Below are 22,486 nucleotides of genomic sequence, written 5' to 3' on the forward strand. Positions count from 1 at the left end.
AAGATAAAACTCGAAACTCCTTCCTCCAACTTCCCCACTTCCTTCTTCCTAGGCTCAACTTCACTCCATACCTGATCCCTTTACTTCTTCCCCACTGTCTTCAAGGAGGTTTATGGTCAGTTCATCTCCTTTCTCTTCAAGCTTTCCCTGTGCTCTAGCATGGATCTTCCCACAGGCTGCAGTTCTTGGGTCGGTAGGGTGTGGGAGAGAAGGAACCTGCTCCTATGCGAGTCCTCTACAGATTGGAGGACTCTACCTGTTCTACCACAGCATCTTTCATGGATTTTGGAGGAAATCGTATTTTCTGGCACAGAATACTTTTTCCTCTTCTTCCTTCTATGATCTCGGTGTTTTCAATTTTTCATTTTTTTTCTTCTCCCTTACTGTCATGCTGTGTGGTGCCCTTTGTTAAATGGTTTACAGAGGTGCCACCAGCTTGGATGATGGGCTCAACTGTGTCCTGCTGTTGGAACCAGCTGTGTCCAGCATAAGGCAGCTCCTGGCCTCTTCTCACAGAAGCCACCCCTGCAGCCTCCCATTGCTAAAACCTTGCCACTCATACCCTATATACCAACCTATTGTGTTTTCTGTCATTTCTTTTTGAAGCCTGTGTGTGCAGATAAAATGGTGTATGTAATGCATGCACATGTAGGACCTAGTTCAGACTAACCAGAAGTGCCAGCAATTTTCAAAATTAGTTTGTCTGAATAGATGCATTTACAGAAATAAGATTGACATCTTGTGGAGAATAATAGATATAACACTTTCAATAGATTCCTGTAGGCTAAGACCTGTTTCACTCAAGTCTAAGTTGCACGACTGACAGGTTGTGGAGAAAACATGTCTAGCTCAATGCATCTTCCAGATGTGTCTGCCTGTCTCGTGGCTAAGGAAGAGAGGATTAAAGAGGTGTTATAAACCAAAGAGAGGAATGTAAATATACACCTGGAAGCAATACCCACGCTTGGTGTGTATCTGATTTAAAAAGTAGCTCTAGCAGCTTTGATCATATAATTGGAATGTGATTTGCTTCAAAAGCAAAAAATGGGAAAAAAAAAAAAGACATGGATTTATGGTCATTGTTACCTTGGGTTATGTGGGGTGGAATAGACTTAATCATGAATTAGACCTTATTATTTTTGTCTTTAACTTGATTGGCTAGATCCTTTTTTATTTCATCTTGTTGCTTATTCTTTAAAATATGTGACACTTTCCTTGTCCTTTAACTTATTTTGTATGGTTAAAAGAGCTCCTACCTGTAGAGAGGACATGGAAATAGTAGTTACTTGGGGGGCAGAGAGGGTACAGTGAACACATGTTGAAGATTTATGTATATCTATATATGACTTTTTTTTTTTTTTTTAGAGCTTGCATTGTGGCTGAACATAAGGTAGTTAAGAACAGTTAGGAGGGGTGCAATATATTGAAAACATCGTATGATACGGGAATGTGAAATGTACTATTGTGTTATTGCCATGGAAAATCTAATTATTTTTTCTCAAGCATGTGAAAATAGGAAGAAGAGAACAAAGAATTCTATAGCTGTCAGTTGATTAGTTGAAATTACATGTAGCCAGCAAAAGTGAGAGATGTTGACAAGAATATATGCATTTGGAATGAGCATCTTGCGAAGTAATTGCTTGATCAATAGTAAGCTGGATGTGTAGAACTTCAATCCTGATGCTTAACCAATGCAAAAGAGACTCTTACTGTGGCAAAGCTTTCATCATGGTCTTTTGATCTTAGTTGACTTATGTATATACCTGGTTCAAAAAATAAAATTAAAAATAAAATGAAAGTACTTCTGTGAAACAGTATTGACATATAAAGTATTTTTGCCAACTCCAGGTAGTAATTTTAGTATGAATTTAGCCTGTACTTTGTAAAGATGAGGGGGGCTATGAGCAATTTGCCCTGACACTGCCATTGTTAATTCTGAGTACCAATGGAAACGGGCTGAGATTAAAGCTGGACAGAAGCTTTCAGTGTAAAATTCTTGGTGGAGTTATCTTTCAATGATAACTTAAAATCTAGATTAAACCCTTTTGAATAAAAGATGAATGTCTGTAACTGTTTTGAATCGAAGTGAACAAACAGTTTGTGTAGTTTGTTTAACTTCTAACATTAACCTTAATTTTGCGAAATGCGTTGGTTGCATGTAGTGTCTGTAGGACTTGAATAATTCATTGTATTCTCATGGGATAGTGTACGATACCGTTAGCTATTTACGGTCAGGGTAGTATTTTCAGCGTCTCTTATTGTTCTTGTGGTTTGAATCTTTTTTTTTTTTTTTTTTTTTTTTTTTACCCTCTCAGTGAGTAGATTACCTAAGAATCCAGGACTAAAAAAGTAGAGTTGCAGATCAGCAGTTCTCCTTGACAAATTTTAACTTAAAATAAAACTGTACTGTGAAGCATGTTACAAAGTGTGTGTTTACTTTGACTTTTCCTAGAGCTCTCCTATGAAAGTGATAATGTCCATCACCTTAATAAACATATCAACTTGTTAGTCCAATAGTATTCAAATTGCCTTCACAAACATGTAAATTCTGAGTGGCTCAGTTCATGGTGTTATGAATCATAGAATCATAAAAGTTGGAAAAAATCTCCAAGACAATCTGGTCCAACCATCTCCCTACTAGTGATAGCATACACTAAACTAAGCACAGTGTCCAGCCTTTCCTTGAACACCCCCAGGGATGATGACTCCACCACCTCCCTGAGCAACCTGTTCCAATGTCTGACTGCTCGGAGAAGAAATGTCTCATATCCAACCTGAACCTCCCCTGGTGCAACTTGAGGCCATTCCTTCTAGTCCTATCACTAGCTACTTGTGAGAAGAGGCTGACCCCTAGTTCCCCACACCTTCCTTTCAGATAGTTGTAGAGAGCAATAAGACCTCACCTTGATCTGCCTCTTCTCCAGACTAAACAACCCATTTTCTCTTAGCTGCTCCTCACAGGACTTGTGTACCAGGCCCTTCACCAGCTTTGTAGCCTTTCTCTGGACATGAGGTCTCTTCCAACCTAGAGATTCTGTGAATACCTCAGGGCCTTGATTTCCTTCTTGTAGTGAGGGGCCCAAAACTGGACACAGTACTTGAGGTGCGGCCTCACCAGAGCGGAGTACAGGGGGATGATCTCCTCCCTGGTTCTTCTGGCTGCACTTTTCCTGATACAAGCCAGGATGCTGTTGGCCTTCATGGCCACCTGGGCACACTGCTGGCTCATGTTCAGGCAAGCATTGACCAGCTCTCCCAGATCATTTTCCTCTGCACAGCTTTCCAGCCTCTGTCCCAAGATGAAGAGAAGTAAAACCAGTGACAGGACCCGCGGGAACGGGGTTAAGCTGAGGCAGGGGAAATTTAGGCTTGACATCAGGAGGGGGTTCTTCACAGAGAGGGTGGTTGCACACTGGAACAGGCTCCCCAGGGAAGTGGTCACTGCACCAAGCCTGTCTGAATTTAAGAAGAGATTGGACTGTGCACTTAGTCACATGGTCTGAACTTTTGGGTAGACCTGTGCGGTGTCAAAGAGTTGGATTTGATGATCCTTAAGGGTCCCTTCCAACTCAGGATATTCTATGATTCTATAATTCTATGAAATCTTTTCATAGCCATATATAATATTTCTGATCAATGTAGAAGTGCGGAAAAGTCTCTCAAACCTCAACCTCAAAGGAACTACTTGTGTCAGTTACTAGATATGGAGAGTGCTATCTCTGCTTTGTTTTGGGTTGTAGATTTGCTGGGATTGACAGACTATGATGATATGCCTGGGAACAACACTTACTTTCAGTGTTGTTTTTTGTTCATTTGTTTTTACGGTGTTAATTTAGTGCTTACATACAGACTTTTCTAATAATAATTGATTTTGTATAGTGTCTTCTTACACTCTTGCTTTAATTACTTTGTTAGAGCTAAATATCTGGTAGTAGTATGTAGTTTGTCAAAGCCAAAACTTTATTTTTTCTGAAGAGTATGTTTTCTTTGACATGGACTGAAGTAAATTTTGAAAACTACATTTGTTTTACTCAAAGCTGTATAAAATTATATCAAACTCCGAACAGAATGGCCCCACAAGAACCATAAAGTCCAACTCAGACATTATGCTGCTAATTTTTCAATTCACTTAAAAACAAGACACCTGGAAGATCACAAAGATGTGAGTAGTGGACAAAGCGGACAAGTGAAGTCAAACTAGTCTAGTTTCTTCCTACAGAATCTAACCTTCCATGTAGATAGATAGTCTACTCTTTCCCCTTTCTTTATTATGGTTTATCACACATTGATCTGGTACTCTCAGCAATGAGTTTGTTTTTTTTTTTTTCTATTGATAGATAGAGAAACTTTAAGGAAAAAATTACAGAGTATGTAGTTAGGCTTGCTCTCAGTGTGTGAACAAACTTGTGAAACATGGAAGTCTGCTCAACAACGCTAAGTTTTGATTATTGCATTGGTTTTTCAGGGGGGATTTAAGAATGTTTCTGGACTGAAGTGATGTCTAAAGTGAGCAATAATAGAAAATAAGTGCTCAATTCTGAAAATGAGTTCCCTTTGTGAGCAGAGCAAACAAACTCAAGTGCCTTACCTTAAGCGGGGACTTGACAGTATTTTCATCAGTCCAAGTACGTGGAAGGTGCTACAAAGAGAACAGTGTTCTCTTGGTGAGTAGAAAGTGGCACATGTGAACTCCGGAAGGGAGATACAAACTGTTCTTCTGTCTAATCTTAAGGACACAAGGACTTTTTGTATATATAGATGCTTCAGTTTCTCTACTTGTTGCTGAAGGCCTTTGGAGAAGTATTAAGTATGTGTTATTGAGGGTGGAGAGTTAGGTTATTCCTCTTGAATCCCTTCTGTTCCTTTTTTGTGGGCTTTTGATCTTTCAGCTCTCTCCAGAGAAGTGAAAAAAGGGAAAGTAGGCAATTGCTGTGCAGGGCTTTGGGTAATACCTGTGCTGGCGATGTGCTTGTGCAGACAGGTGCTGTCATGAGTCAGTTCATCTGCTTCAAGGAGGTGATGCGGCTAAACTGACAGGCTTTCTTCCTGCAATCACAGCTGTCTTCTAAATCAGGGAGGCTGAGAGGATAACAAGCAAGAGATGTGACTATTTCACGTCCTAAGTTTATATGATAACAGTGAAACTTAGGTTAAGCAAAACACTTAATACCAACAGTCTTTTTTTTTTTTTTTTTAACTTCTTTGCAGGTTGCCTGACACATTGTGGAAAGTAGGTCATGTCATGGCTTGACTCAGTTGGCTAGCAGATGCCCAGCCAGCTATTCCCTCACTCTTCATGAACGGGATATTGGAGGAAATAAGATAGGAAAAACTTGTGGATTGAGATAAAGACAGGGAGATCACGTACCAGTTACTGTGATGGGCAGTACAGCCTTGAGGAAAAATAATTCCTCAAAAAAAAAAAATTAAAAAATTAATTATTTTAATTAACAACTGTTAATTAAAATATATTTGAAAGGCGAGAAAGACAGCACTCCACCACCCACCCCTCCTTTTTCCAAGGTTCAGCTTCCCCCCTTCATTCCTGACTCCCCCATGGCACAGGGAGAGGGGCAGTGCAGTTTAAAACATCTCTTCTTTGCAGCTCCTTCATCCTCGCACTCTTTTCCCTTTCCCCATGTAGGACCACCCCACCTCTTACCAGATAGCAACCCTACAGCCCCCCCAGTGCCAGCACCTTGTCAGGTAAACCCAATCCAAATAGCAGCTCTTACCTGTGAGAAATCCAACTTTGTTTCTTGGCCAGTGTAGCCATTGAATAACGTGTTTCTGTGCTACCACTTTTCTTTGTTCTGCTAAGGGATACCAGCTCTGAGAGGATGACTGCTCCTTTAAATTTTCATTTTGCTTCATTGTTGCTTCCAAGTCGTGAAATAACTTTTTCAAGATGATTTGCAGTTGCGTTTTATTTTTTTTTCACCATAGGAAGCAATTAGGCAAGCAATTATTCTTTTATTATTTTTTTTTTTTTGAAGGGGTATGCTTAGCAGATCACGCCGGCTCAAAATGAACTGAGGCCTAACTTTCATGATCATCTCAGTAACATTTTGTAATTATCCAGGGATGAAATGGCTTAGCTTGACTGACTTCTGGGAGCAGGAATAGGAGGCAAAGAGCTCACTGCATAACTCAAAGGGTGATAATGGGGGGAAGGTTTAGGTAGTTGAAGGGAAACGCTAAGAAAAATGGTGTAAACAGAACATGAATAATATCAGAAGAGCTTAAGCTTGTAATTTGATTATGCACAGTTGAAGTAGAAAAATACAGTAATTATTAGTATTTCAAAGTCATTTGCTCTGGTTTATTACACTAGAATACAAGTCAGCTTTCTGCCATGACCTGGAAGTGGCACACTTTTACTATTGAGATGTGCCAATTTACACATTTTTGTCTTGGTTTTTATTTATCCATATCTCTTTAATGCCATATGTTCAAATGTAAAAACAAAGCTTTGAATAGACCAGTTCTAACTGTCTTCTGCTTCAGCTGTTTCCTTACATGCTAGTATAGAGGCTTTATAATACAAAGATGCCAAAGGGACTTATTTCAGAGAGCAGCATCAGTTGTAGGAGCAAGTGTTTCTGCTTATTGTCTTTGTAATGTCAGCAGTGTTGCCAGAAAACAGTGAACCACGTTTTTATAAGGTTACTTGACTTGTGGATTAGGAGACCCAAGCAGACACAGCTGATCAAAGTGATGTAAATGCAAGGCAGCAGGTCTGCAACCTGCTCTTCAGAAAATGTTTCGAGTATGAGTGGGGATGGGGTTTGTGTTTTGTAGCTGAGGGATTTGGGGAAGTGGCCTGGCAATGGAGCAGCTCTGGTAATAAGGAGATGGTAATGTAGCTTGAGTTGTGATTGCCTTGAGGTCCTGCTTTCAAAAGAACTATGGAGTATGAAGAAATCTCATCTTGCATAGGAAGTTTAAACTTCTCTTTAATGTAGATTGAGAGTTGCTTTTTTTCCTTGAGTAATGACCTTCCTAAATTCCTCTGTGTGCTGTTTGGCTGAAACCCAGGCTTTTTGTTTTTGCCTGTTCTCATATTAAAAGCTTTTTAACACCCATTGACAAATAGTCCTGTTATAAGAACAAGAGGTTTGTTTTAGTCTTGTCCTTTGCTCTGAAGTCAAACATGTTCTCAGGGGTTTGGATTGCTTTTCATTTATGCTGTAACACAAAGATTAAAACACTTAGTGAATTTTCGTGGCTGTATCTAAAATCTTTTTAAGAGATTCTAGTTGGCTTGAACTAGTAGACAACAGTACAGTTATATCTCTGGAACCCTGTCTGTAGAAGACAGATCTGTCTTTTGTATAGGTGACTAATAAAAGGCAACAGTGAGCATATAGCTTCAACTGCAAGTTTTTTCTAGCTTGTCATAGACTAGGGGGGGAGGTAAGGGAGGAAAGGAAGTACTTATTCTGTTCTTCAGATACAAAATGGAACCCAACTGCAGGATGCTTTAAACGTGACACTGTCAGGTTGATCTCACTTGGTAAGACTCAGACCAACTGCACAAGTTGTGAGCTCAGCTATTAGTCTGAGTGTTAGTATTCTTTTATTCATCAGTTATATTTTGGTTAATAGAGTAGAAATAGTCTTGATTGGGCTGTTGTCAGTTATGAAGAGAATCTAGATAACCCAAGGATATCTTCAGTGAAAGGCCAAAGTCAATAGATGCTTTAAAATTGTGTGAGAATAAGCATTTTGCAATTAATATCAACCTGTGGCTCAGTAGTCTTAATAGCACTGTAGAAGCACAGGATGAACTAAGGCAGAACAAAGGTCCTTAAGTTTGAGATAGAAAAGGCTTTTGATTTGAGGTTAAAACAGGAAGAGGAGTGCTTTTTTAACTGCTTATCCACTTTTAAGAGCATAATGAAATGCATTATTTCAAAACATGGTCATATCACAGCATTGTAGGATTTGGAAGGGACCTCAAGAGATCATCAGGTCCAACCCCCCTGCCAAAGTAGGTCCCCTAAAGCAGGTTAGGTGTCCAGATGGGCCTTGAATATCTCCAGAGAAGGAGACTCCACAGCCTCCCTGGGCAGCCTGTTGCAGTGCAGGTATTTGTAAACGTGGAGAAGATCCCCTCTCAGTCTTTTCTCCAGGCTGAACAGACCCAGGTCTCTCCACCTTTCCTCACAGGGGAGATGCTTCAGGCCCTGTATCAACTTTGTGGCCCTCTGCTGGACTCTTTCCAGGAGATCCCTGCCTTATTTGTATATACCAGATGAGTTAAGGATACCTGTCTACTGTTTGTAGTTGGCAGAAAGTAATGAAGTAATACAGGCTTAAGACTCCTGGTCCTAATTGTTTTTAAACATCTGTTTCCTGTATAGCTAACACATAGTGGGAGGTTGCTGTGAAGGGATGTGATCTTAGAAACTTCTGTTCTTAGTTTGTACCTCAGGTAGTTTTCTACTGGTGATCCAGATTGCCCTATGCAAAAGTTTGCCAAAAGCTGCCTACCTCTGGCTTTATAAGTGGTAGCTGGAGCTGATTCAGTTACAGTGGTCCTTATTAGTTATCTGTGCTTAGCTATGCTTATGACTTGGTGGCTAAATAAACATAGCAGGTGATGTATTTTTTTTGGTTTTTGTTTTTTTCAAATTCTTGAGTACAGTATCCAGCCCAAAGAAGGGACAAATGACTCCCCTTGGGCAGCTGAAGGGTGTGGAGGTTCTTCTAGAACCTTCTCTAGAAGAGAAGCCTTTATCTGGCTGTTGTGATGTGGTCATGGTAATCTCATCTGTATTTATCCATGAGTGATGTGTTTTAGGATGATAGTTTTTTAAGTTGAATCTACATTTTTTTTGAAGCTCAAGTGTCTTTCTTCCTACCTTGGTAGTTCTAAGCATCTTATTTTATTCTGGTCCATTCTGAAGTCGTCGCATCACTTCAAAGGTAAATTTCTGGGTAACTTAAACCTTTGAGTCAAAATACTTTGAAAGCTGCTTTCTGTAACTTGAAGCTTTAAACTTACTTTGAAATAGTCAATGCTACTTACTAACTGAGGACTTGGAGACAGAAGCAAGACATGGAGCCTGGTATTTAGGCTGATTTACTTGAGTTTTATGTCAGCCCATCCAATTGATTTTGTCAGTGTTACTAAGTTGCTCTACAGAAGGGAACTTTTGTTTGGGAAAGGTGAGTTATGCCTTTTAAGTTCTGCACAGGTTGTCTTCTGTTGAAAGGAAGCACACAGATGTGGTAATGTGGCCATGGAAATAAATTCTAATTTCCCTTAATTAAACCCAAATACATGCATGTAGTTAAGGTTTTCCATTTTATATAGCAAGTACAGGTAGTATGTTCTGGTAAATGCTGTGTTCATTTAATATAACATCTTGTCTCTGTTCTCAGTAGCACATTTGACTTGTAGGTAGACTTTACAAGGGCATGTAGTGATAGGACAAGGAATAATGCTTTTAAACTGAAAGAGGGTAGATTTAGATTAGATAGTAGGAAGAAATTCTTCTTGTGCCAGGGCAGTTGGACTAGGTGATCTTTAAAGGTCCCTTCCAAGCTAAACCATCCTGGGATTCTGTGAGATGTACTTCAACACTTGGTTCTGAGTTTAGTGTATCCACCAGACAAAGAGGTGGTTCTCATCTTAGGTGACTGTCTTTTAGAATGCTTGACATAAAACCTGTTTAACTAAAGAAGATTTTTGTTAGCACTTCTGTCAAATCCTTACCAAAAAGTTATTTTAAGTGTGTTTGATCTCTGATCTGGTCCAACATCATTAGTCCTGCATTGAAACTTAGACAAGTTTTCACTTATTGTATCAACTGCAAGCATTTTCAGTTTCATTGTAATATATCTTTACTTCTAGATTGTGTGGGGAGTATTCTTCATTGTCGTGGCACTGCTTTTCACTGTCTCTCTCTTCTTGTCAAAGTAAGTACATTTCAGCACTTCTTATCCACTTGAACTATGTACTTTCTCTTCTAACATCAAAGTCAGTTCAGGGTTGGTTTGCTTCAAGAGTCAGCACATTGCTTTCCTATGGTACGTTTCCATAGCTAGAGCTGGTTTTCTCACTGTAATAAAACATTGAAATTGAACAAAATGTGCTAAAACAGGTTCAAAGAAGGATGTGGTTCAGCTTGGTTAACTGTATGCTGCTTAAAACAGTTCTGATGCAGCAGGGAAATTAAGGATATACTTCAAGAAAGCTTAATTCAGACTGTAGAAGTATTTTGAGTGCTTGAGTGAATCTAAATGTGTAGGTACTCATTGGGCTGGGTAACAGGTGCTTATTCTTGCAGTAAATGACATATATAATGCATTATCATGTGCATTGTATTGTAATTGTTTCATGGAATTGAAAGCAATTTAGAGAGCTGCAAAATAGTGATTTCAATGAAGACTGATATTTAACCAGTAGTCTCAAATGTTGGCTTCTTTAATTTTTCAGACTGGGCAAATAAACTGTTTCCAAACTAGGGAAAAAATAAAGTGGCAAGGAGATACAAAAATCAATGTACCTTTCCACAGAACAAGTGCAATGAGTGTTGGTAAAACAGCATGTGTCTATATAAGTACAGAAAAGCTTTTAATCTTTGGTTTTAGTTCAGCTTTTTTTGACCTGCCTTTTTTAATTGAACTGAAGACAAAGTTCTTGGAGAACCATAACACTTACACTTTTTTTATTACCACAGTTTAGACAAGGCTCTACATTCAGCTGGCTTCGACTCTGGATTTATAATTTTAGGAACCAATCTGACTAATCCATTGAATATGCTGTTACCTGTTCTTCAAACAGTAAGTAAATGAGTTGGTGGTGTATAGATATAAGGATGGTTCTAGGATGGTTCTTTTTTTTTTTTTTTTTTTTTTTTTTGCTAAGTTGCTAAAAGGCAAACTACATTTCTAAAATGATTCATTAAAAGAAAATTCTCTAGATGCATGTTCTGTAAAAGCAAGGTGACTTCCTTGTCAGTGATCTGTTTTAGTTATCAAGTACTGATGTGAAAGTCAGTTGTTGTAGGAAAGCAGTGCATGAGGCTATTTGGTATCTGAAAATGTGGTGATGAAGATAGTTAAGTGTGACACCAGTTGTTGTGCACAGAATAAAACCAGTTTTTTTTTCTCATGCCTACCTACATTGAAGTTGTTTGTGTGCTTAATAGCTTATTACCCTTAAGTGCAGTAAATGCACTTTGGGTTTTATTTTATATGTTATTTTTACCCATTGAAAAGATACACTACACTCTGTGCAGTTTTATATGTTACAATAATGCATTACCCTTTGAAAGAAAACCTACATTAGAACAAACATTTACTAACTTCAGTACGGCTGGAATGCAGCATGGCCACGTAGAAATTTTGCGAACAGCAGTGGGTAAGCTAACAAGAGGAAAAGCTGTAATTGTAAGTTAAGGCTTTACCCTCCCCTAGCTGAGTTCTTTCCACCTTCTCAGTATAATGGGTTGGTACGAAGCATTGCTTACCCCATAGTTTCAAAAATGATTAAACACTTCAGTTTGTAGGTCACTACGAAGAGCAGTGTTCTGCCTGGCTGTTCAGTCACGTTTTGTATTCAAGCCTGTTCAGAAATAATCACAAAAAGAATGCCCGTGTAGTTTAAGATGATTTTTGCCGCTGCGGATTTTGTTCTGACGAGGTATTTGAAAGAATCAGGTATTTGGCCTGAAAACTTATAAAATCTCATTCAAAATTAAGGCAAGGTTTAAATTAAGAAAAATGCTCAGTTACTTTCACAAACTAATGGTGTAGGCTCTCATAGAAGCAAGCTATTCTGGCTCTAGTTGGGGCTAGCTATGTAGCTTTTAAAGAGAATGACAATTACTACCTCAGATGCTTATAGGTAGAAACTACTTAGCTTGCTTTCATTGGGGGAATAGCTTGTTTTCTGATTTGAAGACCATATTGTCATTTGAATTGCTTGTATGCTTCTTGTTCTAGGTTTTTCCACTCGATTATATTCTTATTACAACTATTGTTATGTACTTCATCTTCACATCAATGGCAGGGATTCGAAATATGGGTATATGGTTCTTCTGGATAAGGGTAAATACCACGTTGTTTAAAAATGTGACATTGAATATGTTTTATAAATAATGATGACTATTTATGTACTGCTTTATAAATACTGGGGTGCCACAAATAAGTGTTGTTTATATATGTAATGACTGTTAGAAGCATACTGTACAACTCCTTCTCTTTTTGAAAGCTACTCTGTTTTGCAGAGTTATCAGACCAAAGCTGATGAGTGTGATAAGCAGTGCAGTCAGCTGACCCCTGTCAAGTATGAAACGAGTGCCACTTTGGCTTCTGCCTTTAAGTTGAAGCAATGTGATTCTGATACAATGGAAGTATTAATTAATTTCTTTGTCAAAATAAATGTGCAGTCAGTAAGGCTTAGCTTGCTTTTTAAGTGGGAAGCAAGGTTTTCTAATTTGGTGAGAGAAGAGTACATAGATATGGCATATCTAAATATGATGTAAATAATACTACAAAGCTGTTTTTTCAAATTCAGTATCAACAGTATACCAATCATACCTATGATCCTTAGTTAATATTTCCCTGCTTCTGCATTCACTTGACCACTTTCAACCCTTCATGCAGTGACACTCCCAAATTGTGAACAGTGACACTGAGTCCAAGCAGTGAGTTATGAGACCTGCTGCCTGTTTTGGTCTCTCATCATTTACCCTTCAGCTGCTGTTTGCTTTCTCCTTACTATGGCACTCCAGCTGAACCTGTGGGGATCACAGGAGTAGAATGGTATCTACAGGTAACAGCAACAGCTTATGTCACTCCCTGCGAAGGAGAGTGGAAAAGATGCAACTGTATGGCACACAAATTTTCTCAGTGCCTGGGGTTATGATCTCATGATTCCCTTCTCTGGTTTTAGATCTGATCAGAGAGGTAGTGATAGATGACATCTCACCTTAACCAGAGGATACAATATTATTTGACAAACAAAGGCAGGGCTTGATATCAGTGATAAGCAACACTATTTAAATCTTGCTAATAACTGTTTCAGGAAGCTTCCTGATCTATAAATTTTCTGGGTCATTTGTACAATTGTAATAGTTAAATAGCTGTACTTAGAATTTCAGGAAAATATCTGAAAGTCTGCTTTAAGTCAACGGAATTGAGTTGCTGGAGGAGAATTTATAGCAGCCTCCCACTTCTGTTGAGACGATTAAACCTGTTACTTGTACTTGGATTAAAGAGAAATTTTAGATTTTAAAAAATAAAAACGTGAATTTCAGTTGTTAATATTTGTATGTTTTCTGTTTTAGCTGTATAAAATCAGACGAGGAAAAACTCGACCTCAGGCACTCTTATTTCTCTGTATGATACTTCTGTTGATAGTTCTTCATACAAGTTACATGATCTACAGTCTTGCTCCTCAATATGTAATGTATGGAAGCCAAAAATACTTGGTACAGGTGAGAAGTAACATGCTGTATGGGGGTTGTTTTTTTTGTTAAAAAATAAACATACTGTTTACAGTGACTGAAAGCCAGGCTCACTTTCAGTTTTAAAGGATCTGTTAGCCAGGATTTTTCAACTACTAGTAGGTCTCTTGTTACTGCACAAGCCAAAAATTGACTGTACTGTATGTAATGTGACTTAATTCCTTGAGCATCTTCACACAGTACAAAACTTGGAATATTGCTTCACTTCTTTTGATAATACAGCTGCTAGCTTCCACTGGGCTTTGTGCTGATATGCTTTTAGGTTGCTTAGTGGCTAGGAAGTGTTGCTATTCCACAGTTGCTGTCTTTATGTGCATGTTTATGAGAGATGACAAAGATACAGCTTTGTACAGTAGAGGATAATCAAAAAGAAGTTGCGTATGTACTGATTAATTGGATTTTAGGGTCATTTTTTAAAGCTGCAATGCAGTTTGAGACACTAACAGGAGTGTTTGAGATTTTCAGTAGTTCACTTGCAGCGTGATCTTTTTCTTCCCTGGATATCTAATTATATTGCATGCTATCATCTTAAACCAGAATAAAACTGGATTCAGTATCATTATTCAAGCCTAACAATTCCATAGCGTCTTCATCACCAAAGATGAATTCCAAATTATGTTTGAAAAATTAAGATTTAATTTTGGAGATGAAGTTTTTATTTTGCATGAGTTTTCACAAGCTGTTATTTTTTTCTAAATGAAAGCATACTTATAAATTTCATATTAAATTACTCTTAAATGATAGTTTACTTAATACATTTACTGTTCAAAATCTTAATACTTCTGAATGTGTAAGAGGTTAGTGGAAGACTCTTCTATAAATGTATTTATTTATTGAAAGGTGTTTATTTAAGAGACTACCATAGTTTATGGAAAAATGCTATGATAGTTTGGTGTACTAATTTTGCATATTTACAATGCAGAGTAATAAGACAACTGATGGCCAGCCAGGGAATGTCACAACATTTGTTTCTAAAGACTGTGATGCAGATGCACCTGAAGGTAAGATGAATTAATTTCTTGTGTTTCCTATGTTGTATGTCCATGCTCAGCCATAATAAGCAGCTTAATTCTTTGTTGACTTTGAATTGCTTTGGTGTAATATGAAGCTTTGACATACAGTTACATTCAGAAAATTCATACTGACAGATTATTGAATATGTTTAAAGAAAAGATTGCTTTTAGTAGAATCTGTGTACAACAGGGCATTGCAATTAACTTTTAAAGTCTTCCATTTACTTCAATATGTATGTAGAATACCTTAAAAATAAACCCTAGGCACTGAATAGCTTAGCATCTGAAACACTAGTGTATGCTTACCATAGAAATACGTGGAGAAGTATTCTATCAGCATTTCTAATGTACTCAATAAAATTAAGATCTGACTTTCTCAGTGTGAATTTACAGATGATAATCCTGCAATTTTTATTAAGATGTAAGTACAGGCTATTCCTAGAGCAACAATACCAGAGGAACTAGATGTCTTAAGCTATTGTCCTGTAATCCTCTTAATTTTAATCTATTTCCTCTGACATCCAGTGTAATACTTGCTCATCTGTTATTAACCATCCCTTTTTGACTTTCTGTTTGGGCAGAAACTGTGCCATGGGTGATTTGGAGCTGGGAGCAATGACTAGCAAGCAGATGAATAATGGGGGAGCTTTCCCTGATTTTCCATTTTTGCAGTCCTTAATGCTGAATTTTTTGAGACACTTTGTATAGATTTTGTTCCTCCTTGAAACTTGGCTAAAGCTGGGAATTTCATTAAGAAACCAAGCTAAATGAAGTCATGGTGGATTTTTTTAATGTTGTCTTCCCTTCTGCATATAAATAATTCTTGCACCATTTGACTTGCACTAGCCATTTCAATACCGATACTGCCATTTAAGGCCACTATCAATTTTTATTGATTGCTTTGGTCTTTTGTTTAAAAAAAAATTGATCTCAGCAAAAGATTTATGGCCTTCAGCATGGTCTAGATTTTTTTCAAGTTGAAGCTCTCAATTGCTTTCTCTGGCAAACTTTCAGCTTCTGTGTGTAAAGAGAAGTTGAATTATACGTGTCTGAGTATACTTTAAAAGGCTTGATGGTGTCTGTATTTGTTAAAATAGATAAATACCTGTATTGTATTCTCATCTTTTAATTCTGTAACTATTGATCTCTGACTATGCTTGACTTGAGCAACTCCTCAGCTTCTCATCCCATTTGTGTGTGTTATTGGGAAAGATATTTAATTTTAAACGTTTTTGTACTATTGCAGTTAACTGGGCATAAGTTCTTTGTTCCCAATTTTCACATTGTAGTCTGTCTTTTGCAGGATGGTTCCCTTGTATTTACACTTGTCATCAAATTTAGTATGTAGATGTTGCTCTTATTCCTTCCTGGTGGAAGGAATACTACATGGAAAACTACCATGGGGGTAGTTTTTTTTCCTGTCTCCCTGATACTTCATTCACCTTTCTATTTATGATGGTTGCTTTCAGCCATGATGTAATGTGCGAAGTGCTGTGTTTTTTGAGGAATGTGATAGCTCAACTCATAATTAAGTTGCCATATTGTTGTGATTAGAAATAGAAGCTCTTCTGTAGCAAAGTTCAGAAGAGTAAAATCAGTCATCTTTCAATATGAGATCACTTTGAGGAAGCTTTGCAGATCTTTTTTTTTTTTTTTTTTTTTTAAACAGCTTCTTGTCTTGGCAAATATTTTTTTTGGAAGAAGAATGTACTCATTGTCATCACTGAGCTCATTAGTCTTCATTTTCCTGGGAGAAATTCAAGTGGTCTTGTTTTCACAGACTGCTGCTTAATCAAGGGAAGTGAGGTTGGACTGAGAAATTCCCTAGATTCCACCTGTAGTTGATGGTATTTTAAATACTTGCTGTGATTTTTTCCATAATTTTCTTTGAGTGATGGAAACAATATAGCTGGTGCTTAAAGCTTGTCTTCTGATGGGCTGAATGCAAAAATTGGCTTGTGTAAATGATGACTTCGATTTGCCATTGTTAGCATGCATCATGTTTGCCTGCTTTAATAGAAAAGAGGTGGCAAAGGTATTGATATGCTGTCTTATGCTAGCCTTGTATAAGTAGAAGAAGATGGATGGATTTTTGTTAAATGTGAATGTTAATGTGATCAAAAGGCTTTAGTGGAGTTTTGTATCTATAAATACTGTCAGGTTATGATCTTTTAATGCAAAAAAGAAAAATTTCTTCAACTTTAATAAATGAATGTTTAATGAAAACCATTCATTCTTTCATCCAATCACTTAGATGGACTGTGTTAGGGAGGTGAAATATAGTACTTACCTGCAGAGTACCTGCTGTTTTCAGTACCTGGTAATGAAAATTAATGAAAGAACTGTAGTGGATCCTACTTCGGTACTCTGTGATCCGCTAGGAGACGTTGTCAGATGAAACATACTGAAGGTAGAAACTAGGTTTTAAACGTAATTTCTCTTCTTGATAAGGATATTAGATGCATAGTGGAAACAGATGCAACTAACTTGAGAAAGGTTGGCTAAGCACTTGTGTTTTTTTATTGACCTCTTTGGTGCTAGTGTTTTATCTTATGAAAACCACTGAACTAGAACTAAATGCAAATATTGATTTGTCTTCTCAGCACTTACTCTATTTTGTTTTGTTTGAACTGAATTCATTCTTATTGGTGCTTTTACTTAGAGCTATGACCTTTTAATAACAATGCTGATTGATGAGCTTATAGCAATCAGCTCAGTAGTGTTGAGTACTCAAATACTATAGAGATGATTTCTACTATTAGTGCACTTTTTTTCAGAGATGGTAGAAGAAGCTTCATCTGATATTGTTATGATAGTTATAGCAATTAATACTGGAAAACTATGCTATTGTTGAAACTTCAGTATTTAATGGGGAATGTTAACTGTGTGCCAGTTTCAAACCAGTGTTCAGTTTGAAAGTGAAGGTTACATTTTCCAAAGAAACATAAGGCAGTTAAAATACAATTTTAGTATTAAAAATATATATATATATATATATATATATATATATATATATATGTGTGTGTGTGTGTATATATATATTTCATATTTTTAATGTTTTTGTGTGCTTTCATGCACTAAATCTTTTATGGATTATTTCCTTCTGGTATGCAGGTGAATCTGCTTTATACTGAATGCCAAAGGCCATGATAGCACAAACTACAGGATACAGACAAAACAGAAGTCAGAAAGTAATAGAGCAGGCTACATCTTGTAACTCAAAATGACTTTTCTTAGTTGTGCAAAAGGCTTATGTTCTGATTCATATGTACTTCTTTCTTGTAAAGTTTAAAGAATTCTTTGGAATGGCAAATTTCCTGTGTTATAGGCAAAACAAACATTAGTTCTCAGTGTTTGATAGAGTTCGGCAAAGATCTGACTTGATTGTTGTTTTCACGGAGTATTGCTAGCTGAAGTGCTGGGTGCATAGTTCAGCTGAACATAAGGTCAAGCAAAGGAGGTTCAATTATGTGATGAAGAACTTTTGGAGTTGGACTAATGCACTGAAAAACTGGTATAGGTTTAGCTAAACTGGTTAACAGGACTTAATGTAAGTGAACAGTGACTCAACTGAAAGCCTTTACCTAGGACTCTTCCCAGCCTCCACTGTGAGATCTTATAAACGGTATCTGTCTCTTTCTAGGTTGGAAATCGCATAAGTGTTTTTATAATATGGGAATCATCATTCACTTTAAATGTGTAACAGGCTGTGAATCCTTTTGATTTGGACTCTCTCTTTTGCTTAATTGGAAAAATGAGACTTACCTGAGGTCTGTTAAATGCTGGGCACAGTGCTGAGCCTTTTTCATAGACCTGCACTAACTTCAACTGTATATAAAGCAAGAAAGAAAAAAGATTATATCAATTTTTTAAGCATTAATGTGAGCAGGATTTCCTGTATTAATTGGCAGCTTGCAGCAGTAGCATTCAATTCCTACTGTGCTGTGGCATTGTTCTTATTTCTGGAAGATGGCTTTTCCTGTTTAATTGTTTCACTTTTCTTCTTAACATACGTCACGGGAATAACGTCATGAGAATATTCTCTACCACGTGACTATGTACTTAAAAACAAACAACAAAAAAAAGGTAAACCACCCTACCTGTGGGGTTCTGAATGTCATTCTTACAGACTAAGAAGGTACAGCTTACTTAAACTATTGCACTGTGTAGGAAGTCTGTACCTATCCAATGAAAATATCTGGAAGCTTCTGCCTAGGTGTGGCATGAAATGTACTGCATCCCTGCTGCAGAGGATTTTACATCTGTTAGGCACCCATACAGTACTTGCTATACTCAGTCTTGTTACATTTTTATTAGCTGAAATGCACTATATAACTTAGGATACTTTTCTCATTAATCATTTTACAGTAATGCAAATCACCAGAACTTCACTATAAAAAGCACCTTAGGCAGCACCAGGAGAGGTTTAGATTGGATATCAGGAAGAGTTTCTTTAGGGAAAGGGTGGTTCTGCTGTGCCAGGAGGTGGTGGAGTCCCCATCCCTGGAGGTATTTCAGAGATGTGTGGATGCGGCGCTTAGGGACGTGGCTTAGTGGTGAATTTATAGTGTTAAGTGGGTGGTTGGGCCCAATGATTTTGAAGGTCTCTTCCAACCCAAATAAAGGATTCTATGATTCTTATAGGACTGTGCTGTTACCTGGAAGTCAATAAATGCAAGACCTCAGGTTTTATTTTAGCCTGAATGAAGACTAGATTTAGATTTCACTTGAGTTATAAAGGTGACACACATTTGAATGCCAAAACAGGAACATATTCTGTTTCTCCTTAAAAAGAGAAATTTAGGAGACGTGTAAAGTGAATGTTCTGAGCTACTTGCTTGTGCTTTTAATATTGGTGCTTCTGTAGTAAGCATCTTAAGACCATAGATTGCTAATTCCAAATGCTTGTTTTAACTGAATTAATTTGCAATTATAAAAAGCTCCACAAAAGTCCTAAACAGGGCTTTTAGCACAGACTGTTATCCTTTCCTGTTACCTTTCTGGATGACCTTGCCTAGTACTTAGTCCTGAATCTCCACTTTTAGCTAACACTATTGAAGTTCTCCATAATCATAACAACTTAATAAATGAGTACAATGGTGCATGTTTGACCCCAGACAGCCCAATATAGCAGCCGTGCATGGTGTGAGTAGCTAAGATTCCTTTATTTTTTTCTGCAATACACTGTTCATTGACATAGTCACAGAAACACGAATTCCTACACCTGTTTTTTCTGTACCTACCACTGTTAACAGATATGAGTTGCTCTGAACTACTCCTTCTTTCCCTCCAAGAGATCTTAACTGGAGAGCAAAAAGGCTGTGCTTACTAAATATTCTGAACTGTTAAATGGAGTTGAGCAGTAAAGCAACAGCAACTGTACATTATCTTCTTGGATCAACATCTTAATCCAACATCTGTTGGATGTAAGTCCAGCAGTAAAGTGAGATGCTCTGATATTATCAGTACTTTGGACTAAGAGTTAAAGCTCCTTAAAAATGATTGAGTATGTACCTATTCTTAAAAGGAAGTAAGGAACCCAGTGTGAGTACTCATTTGAGTAAGAAACCTACCAATGCCTACAGAATGATCTTCTAAGGCAGTACTTCCTACTAAGGCATTTTATCTGGTCTCTGTAAATGGCAAAAGCCACCAAATCTTTTCATAACTGAGAATATAATGCATTAGAAATATTCGGTGAAATGGTGGGAGCTGCTTCTGCTGGTCTAATCAAATTCATCTTCTTTTATTTTGGTATAGACAGCTGACAAATTCATATCATAACATGCTCAAGAACAGCCATACAGAAAAAAATAGGCAGCAGGCTGTTACTACAGCTGATGAAGCTACGTACAGATGTTTCCTGTCCATCTTTGAATAAGGATTGATCAGTAGACTTAGAGCACCTTCATGAATAAGCCCTTTCTATTAGAGCGCCTAGGATCTGTGGATCCTAGACTGCATGTAGCTAGACTGCATGGATGACTGAAAAATAGAATCTGAACTATGAGAGAAGAATATGACCAGAGTACGGACACATGCATTGTAAATTCTGTGTGTAAAGGAAAGAGAAGGTGGGAAAGAATGGGAAGCTATTGTTTTGAGAGCATCGTTAATGATAAAATCACTCATTCACATTCAAACTTTTATTTAAAAGCATTTGGCATCAGATCTTTCAAGTTTGTCTCTTTAATGATAGTCGTAACTGTTTTTTTTCTCCAGAGAATAATTAAGGAGTTCCAGCACGGAAAGTTGTGCTGCTTTATGAAATGCCTCTGAATATTAACTAGATATAAATTCTTCTAAGGACTAAAGGAGTATTCCATGTGAGGATATTAAGAGGTCAAGATCAATCTGTTAAAGTTTCTTCTTCCTCCCTTTCCTCCAAATCCTTTTCCATGTACCCATGTCTCAGGAAGGGGAGGGATGAGGGAGTTGGGGCAGTTAATCCTTCAGTCACACAGGACAGACATACTTTTTCTAAAGTGGTTAGCAGAGGGCAGTATGAAGTGGAAAGGACATGACGTGAAGTTAACGTTGAAGGCCAGGTGCTGTAATAATAGTTTTGGGAATTCTGAACTGCTGTAAGCTGAAGCTTGTACAAAGCGGATACTGGAAAAGGGGATAGGTGGTGAACGGAAAGTGGCTTGATTAAAGTGAAAATTTTATTTTATTTTGTCCATTGGTTGCTTGCTTTCTGGAGTCTTGCATCCTTACTCCTCTCTAGGATATTGCCTTCAAAATTAATAAATATCTGGGTCTTTAAAATAGGAATTGTTTGTCTTCTGTTACTTAAAAACAAATGTTCAAGGAAGACTCTCAGAAAATACCTCTTGCAGAAGTTCAAATTAAGTCTGATTTAAAGGCAAGAAATGGCAATTATAGGGCTTGTATCCAAATGCTTCAGGCTAGTTATGGTGATTAACCTAAACTGTATACAGCATTGCCAGACATATCCAGTTGCAGATGAAACAGAAAATCACTACTGTAGAGCCATCTACTGTCTGATCCAATGGTTTATAGAAGGATGTGATCTCTGGAATTTGTGGCTTCAGATTTCAGTCATTAGTTAATGCTCTGCCTTATCACTAGGTACATGGCCCTTCAGCACTTAGTATATTCTTCACTTAACAGCATTTAAAAACTGAAGTAAAACCATCCTTGAAATTTATGAAAAAAGAGATTAACAGATTTAGCTCTTTGAATCTCATTAAAAGGTTTCCCTATAGTCTGTAAATATATGCAAATCTTGGCACCCTCTATGATAATCTGTAACCCGACTAGAATAGAAGCCTGATAGCTGAGTGCCATTTTCCATTGTAATGCAATGGCTTTAAGGTGAACTCCAAACCTAAAATGATGAAAAGAGTACTGATAGGCTCTTTCAGAGTATACAGAGAAGTGGTAAAAACTTGCCTATGCTCAGCTAAAGCTTGTTTGTACTTTCTCTGTAAGATCTAGTGCCCTCTTTCTGCAGCTGTGGCCTGCACTTCCTATTCATCCATGCCGCTTTTCTTCCTCAATAGTCAAATTTAAATTAAATGTGACCCAGATCACTTGATATGACTACATTCTCAAAATTTAGCGTTCAGAAACTTAGCTGACCTGGGACTTGTCTACTCAACATTTTTCTTCACCTTTCAGCTCCAAGACCTACAGGATCTCACTGGAAGCCTCTTTATACTATGAAGTCCTGCTCGCACTGTCAGGACTTGCAGGTTCTTGAGCTGTTTAACGTGAACGTTCATAGTGTGTAATTATCAAAAAGTTGTATGACTGCTACAATAATTAAGGTACTGTAGAGTAATTATGTAGCTATTGGTTATCTTATTTTCTGCTACAAAATCAGATCAAACTGACATAAAACCAGGATTCACGTTCATTGCGTCATTTTCTGGCTTTGTCTGGGATTCTAATAGGGTTGGGTTTGACTTGTATATATGCTGTATAAGGTATCAGGTATACCTTATCTATAGCTGGAGTCATTGA

At 37.5% G+C, this 22,486-nt stretch overlaps 1 protein-coding gene across 1 annotated transcript in view; it reads left to right on the forward strand.

The window, feature by feature from the left end:
- Positions 1 to 22,486, forward strand: part of LMBRD1 (LMBR1 domain containing 1) — a 73,891-nt gene that overhangs the window by 43,250 nt on the left and 8,155 nt on the right. The window contains exons 10-14 of the mRNA XM_005009723.5: positions 9,863 to 9,927; positions 10,692 to 10,794; positions 11,959 to 12,063; positions 13,305 to 13,454; positions 14,407 to 14,485. Coding sequence (XP_005009780.1) covers positions 9,863 to 9,927; positions 10,692 to 10,794; positions 11,959 to 12,063; positions 13,305 to 13,454; positions 14,407 to 14,485 — 502 coding nt within the window. The remainder of the gene's footprint in view (positions 1 to 9,862; positions 9,928 to 10,691; positions 10,795 to 11,958; positions 12,064 to 13,304; positions 13,455 to 14,406; positions 14,486 to 22,486) is intronic.

Source organism: Anas platyrhynchos, chromosome 3 (assembly GCF_047663525.1).
Source record: "Anas platyrhynchos isolate ZD024472 breed Pekin duck chromosome 3, IASCAAS_PekinDuck_T2T, whole genome shotgun sequence".
Taxonomy (NCBI): Eukaryota; Metazoa; Chordata; class Aves; order Anseriformes; family Anatidae; genus Anas; species Anas platyrhynchos.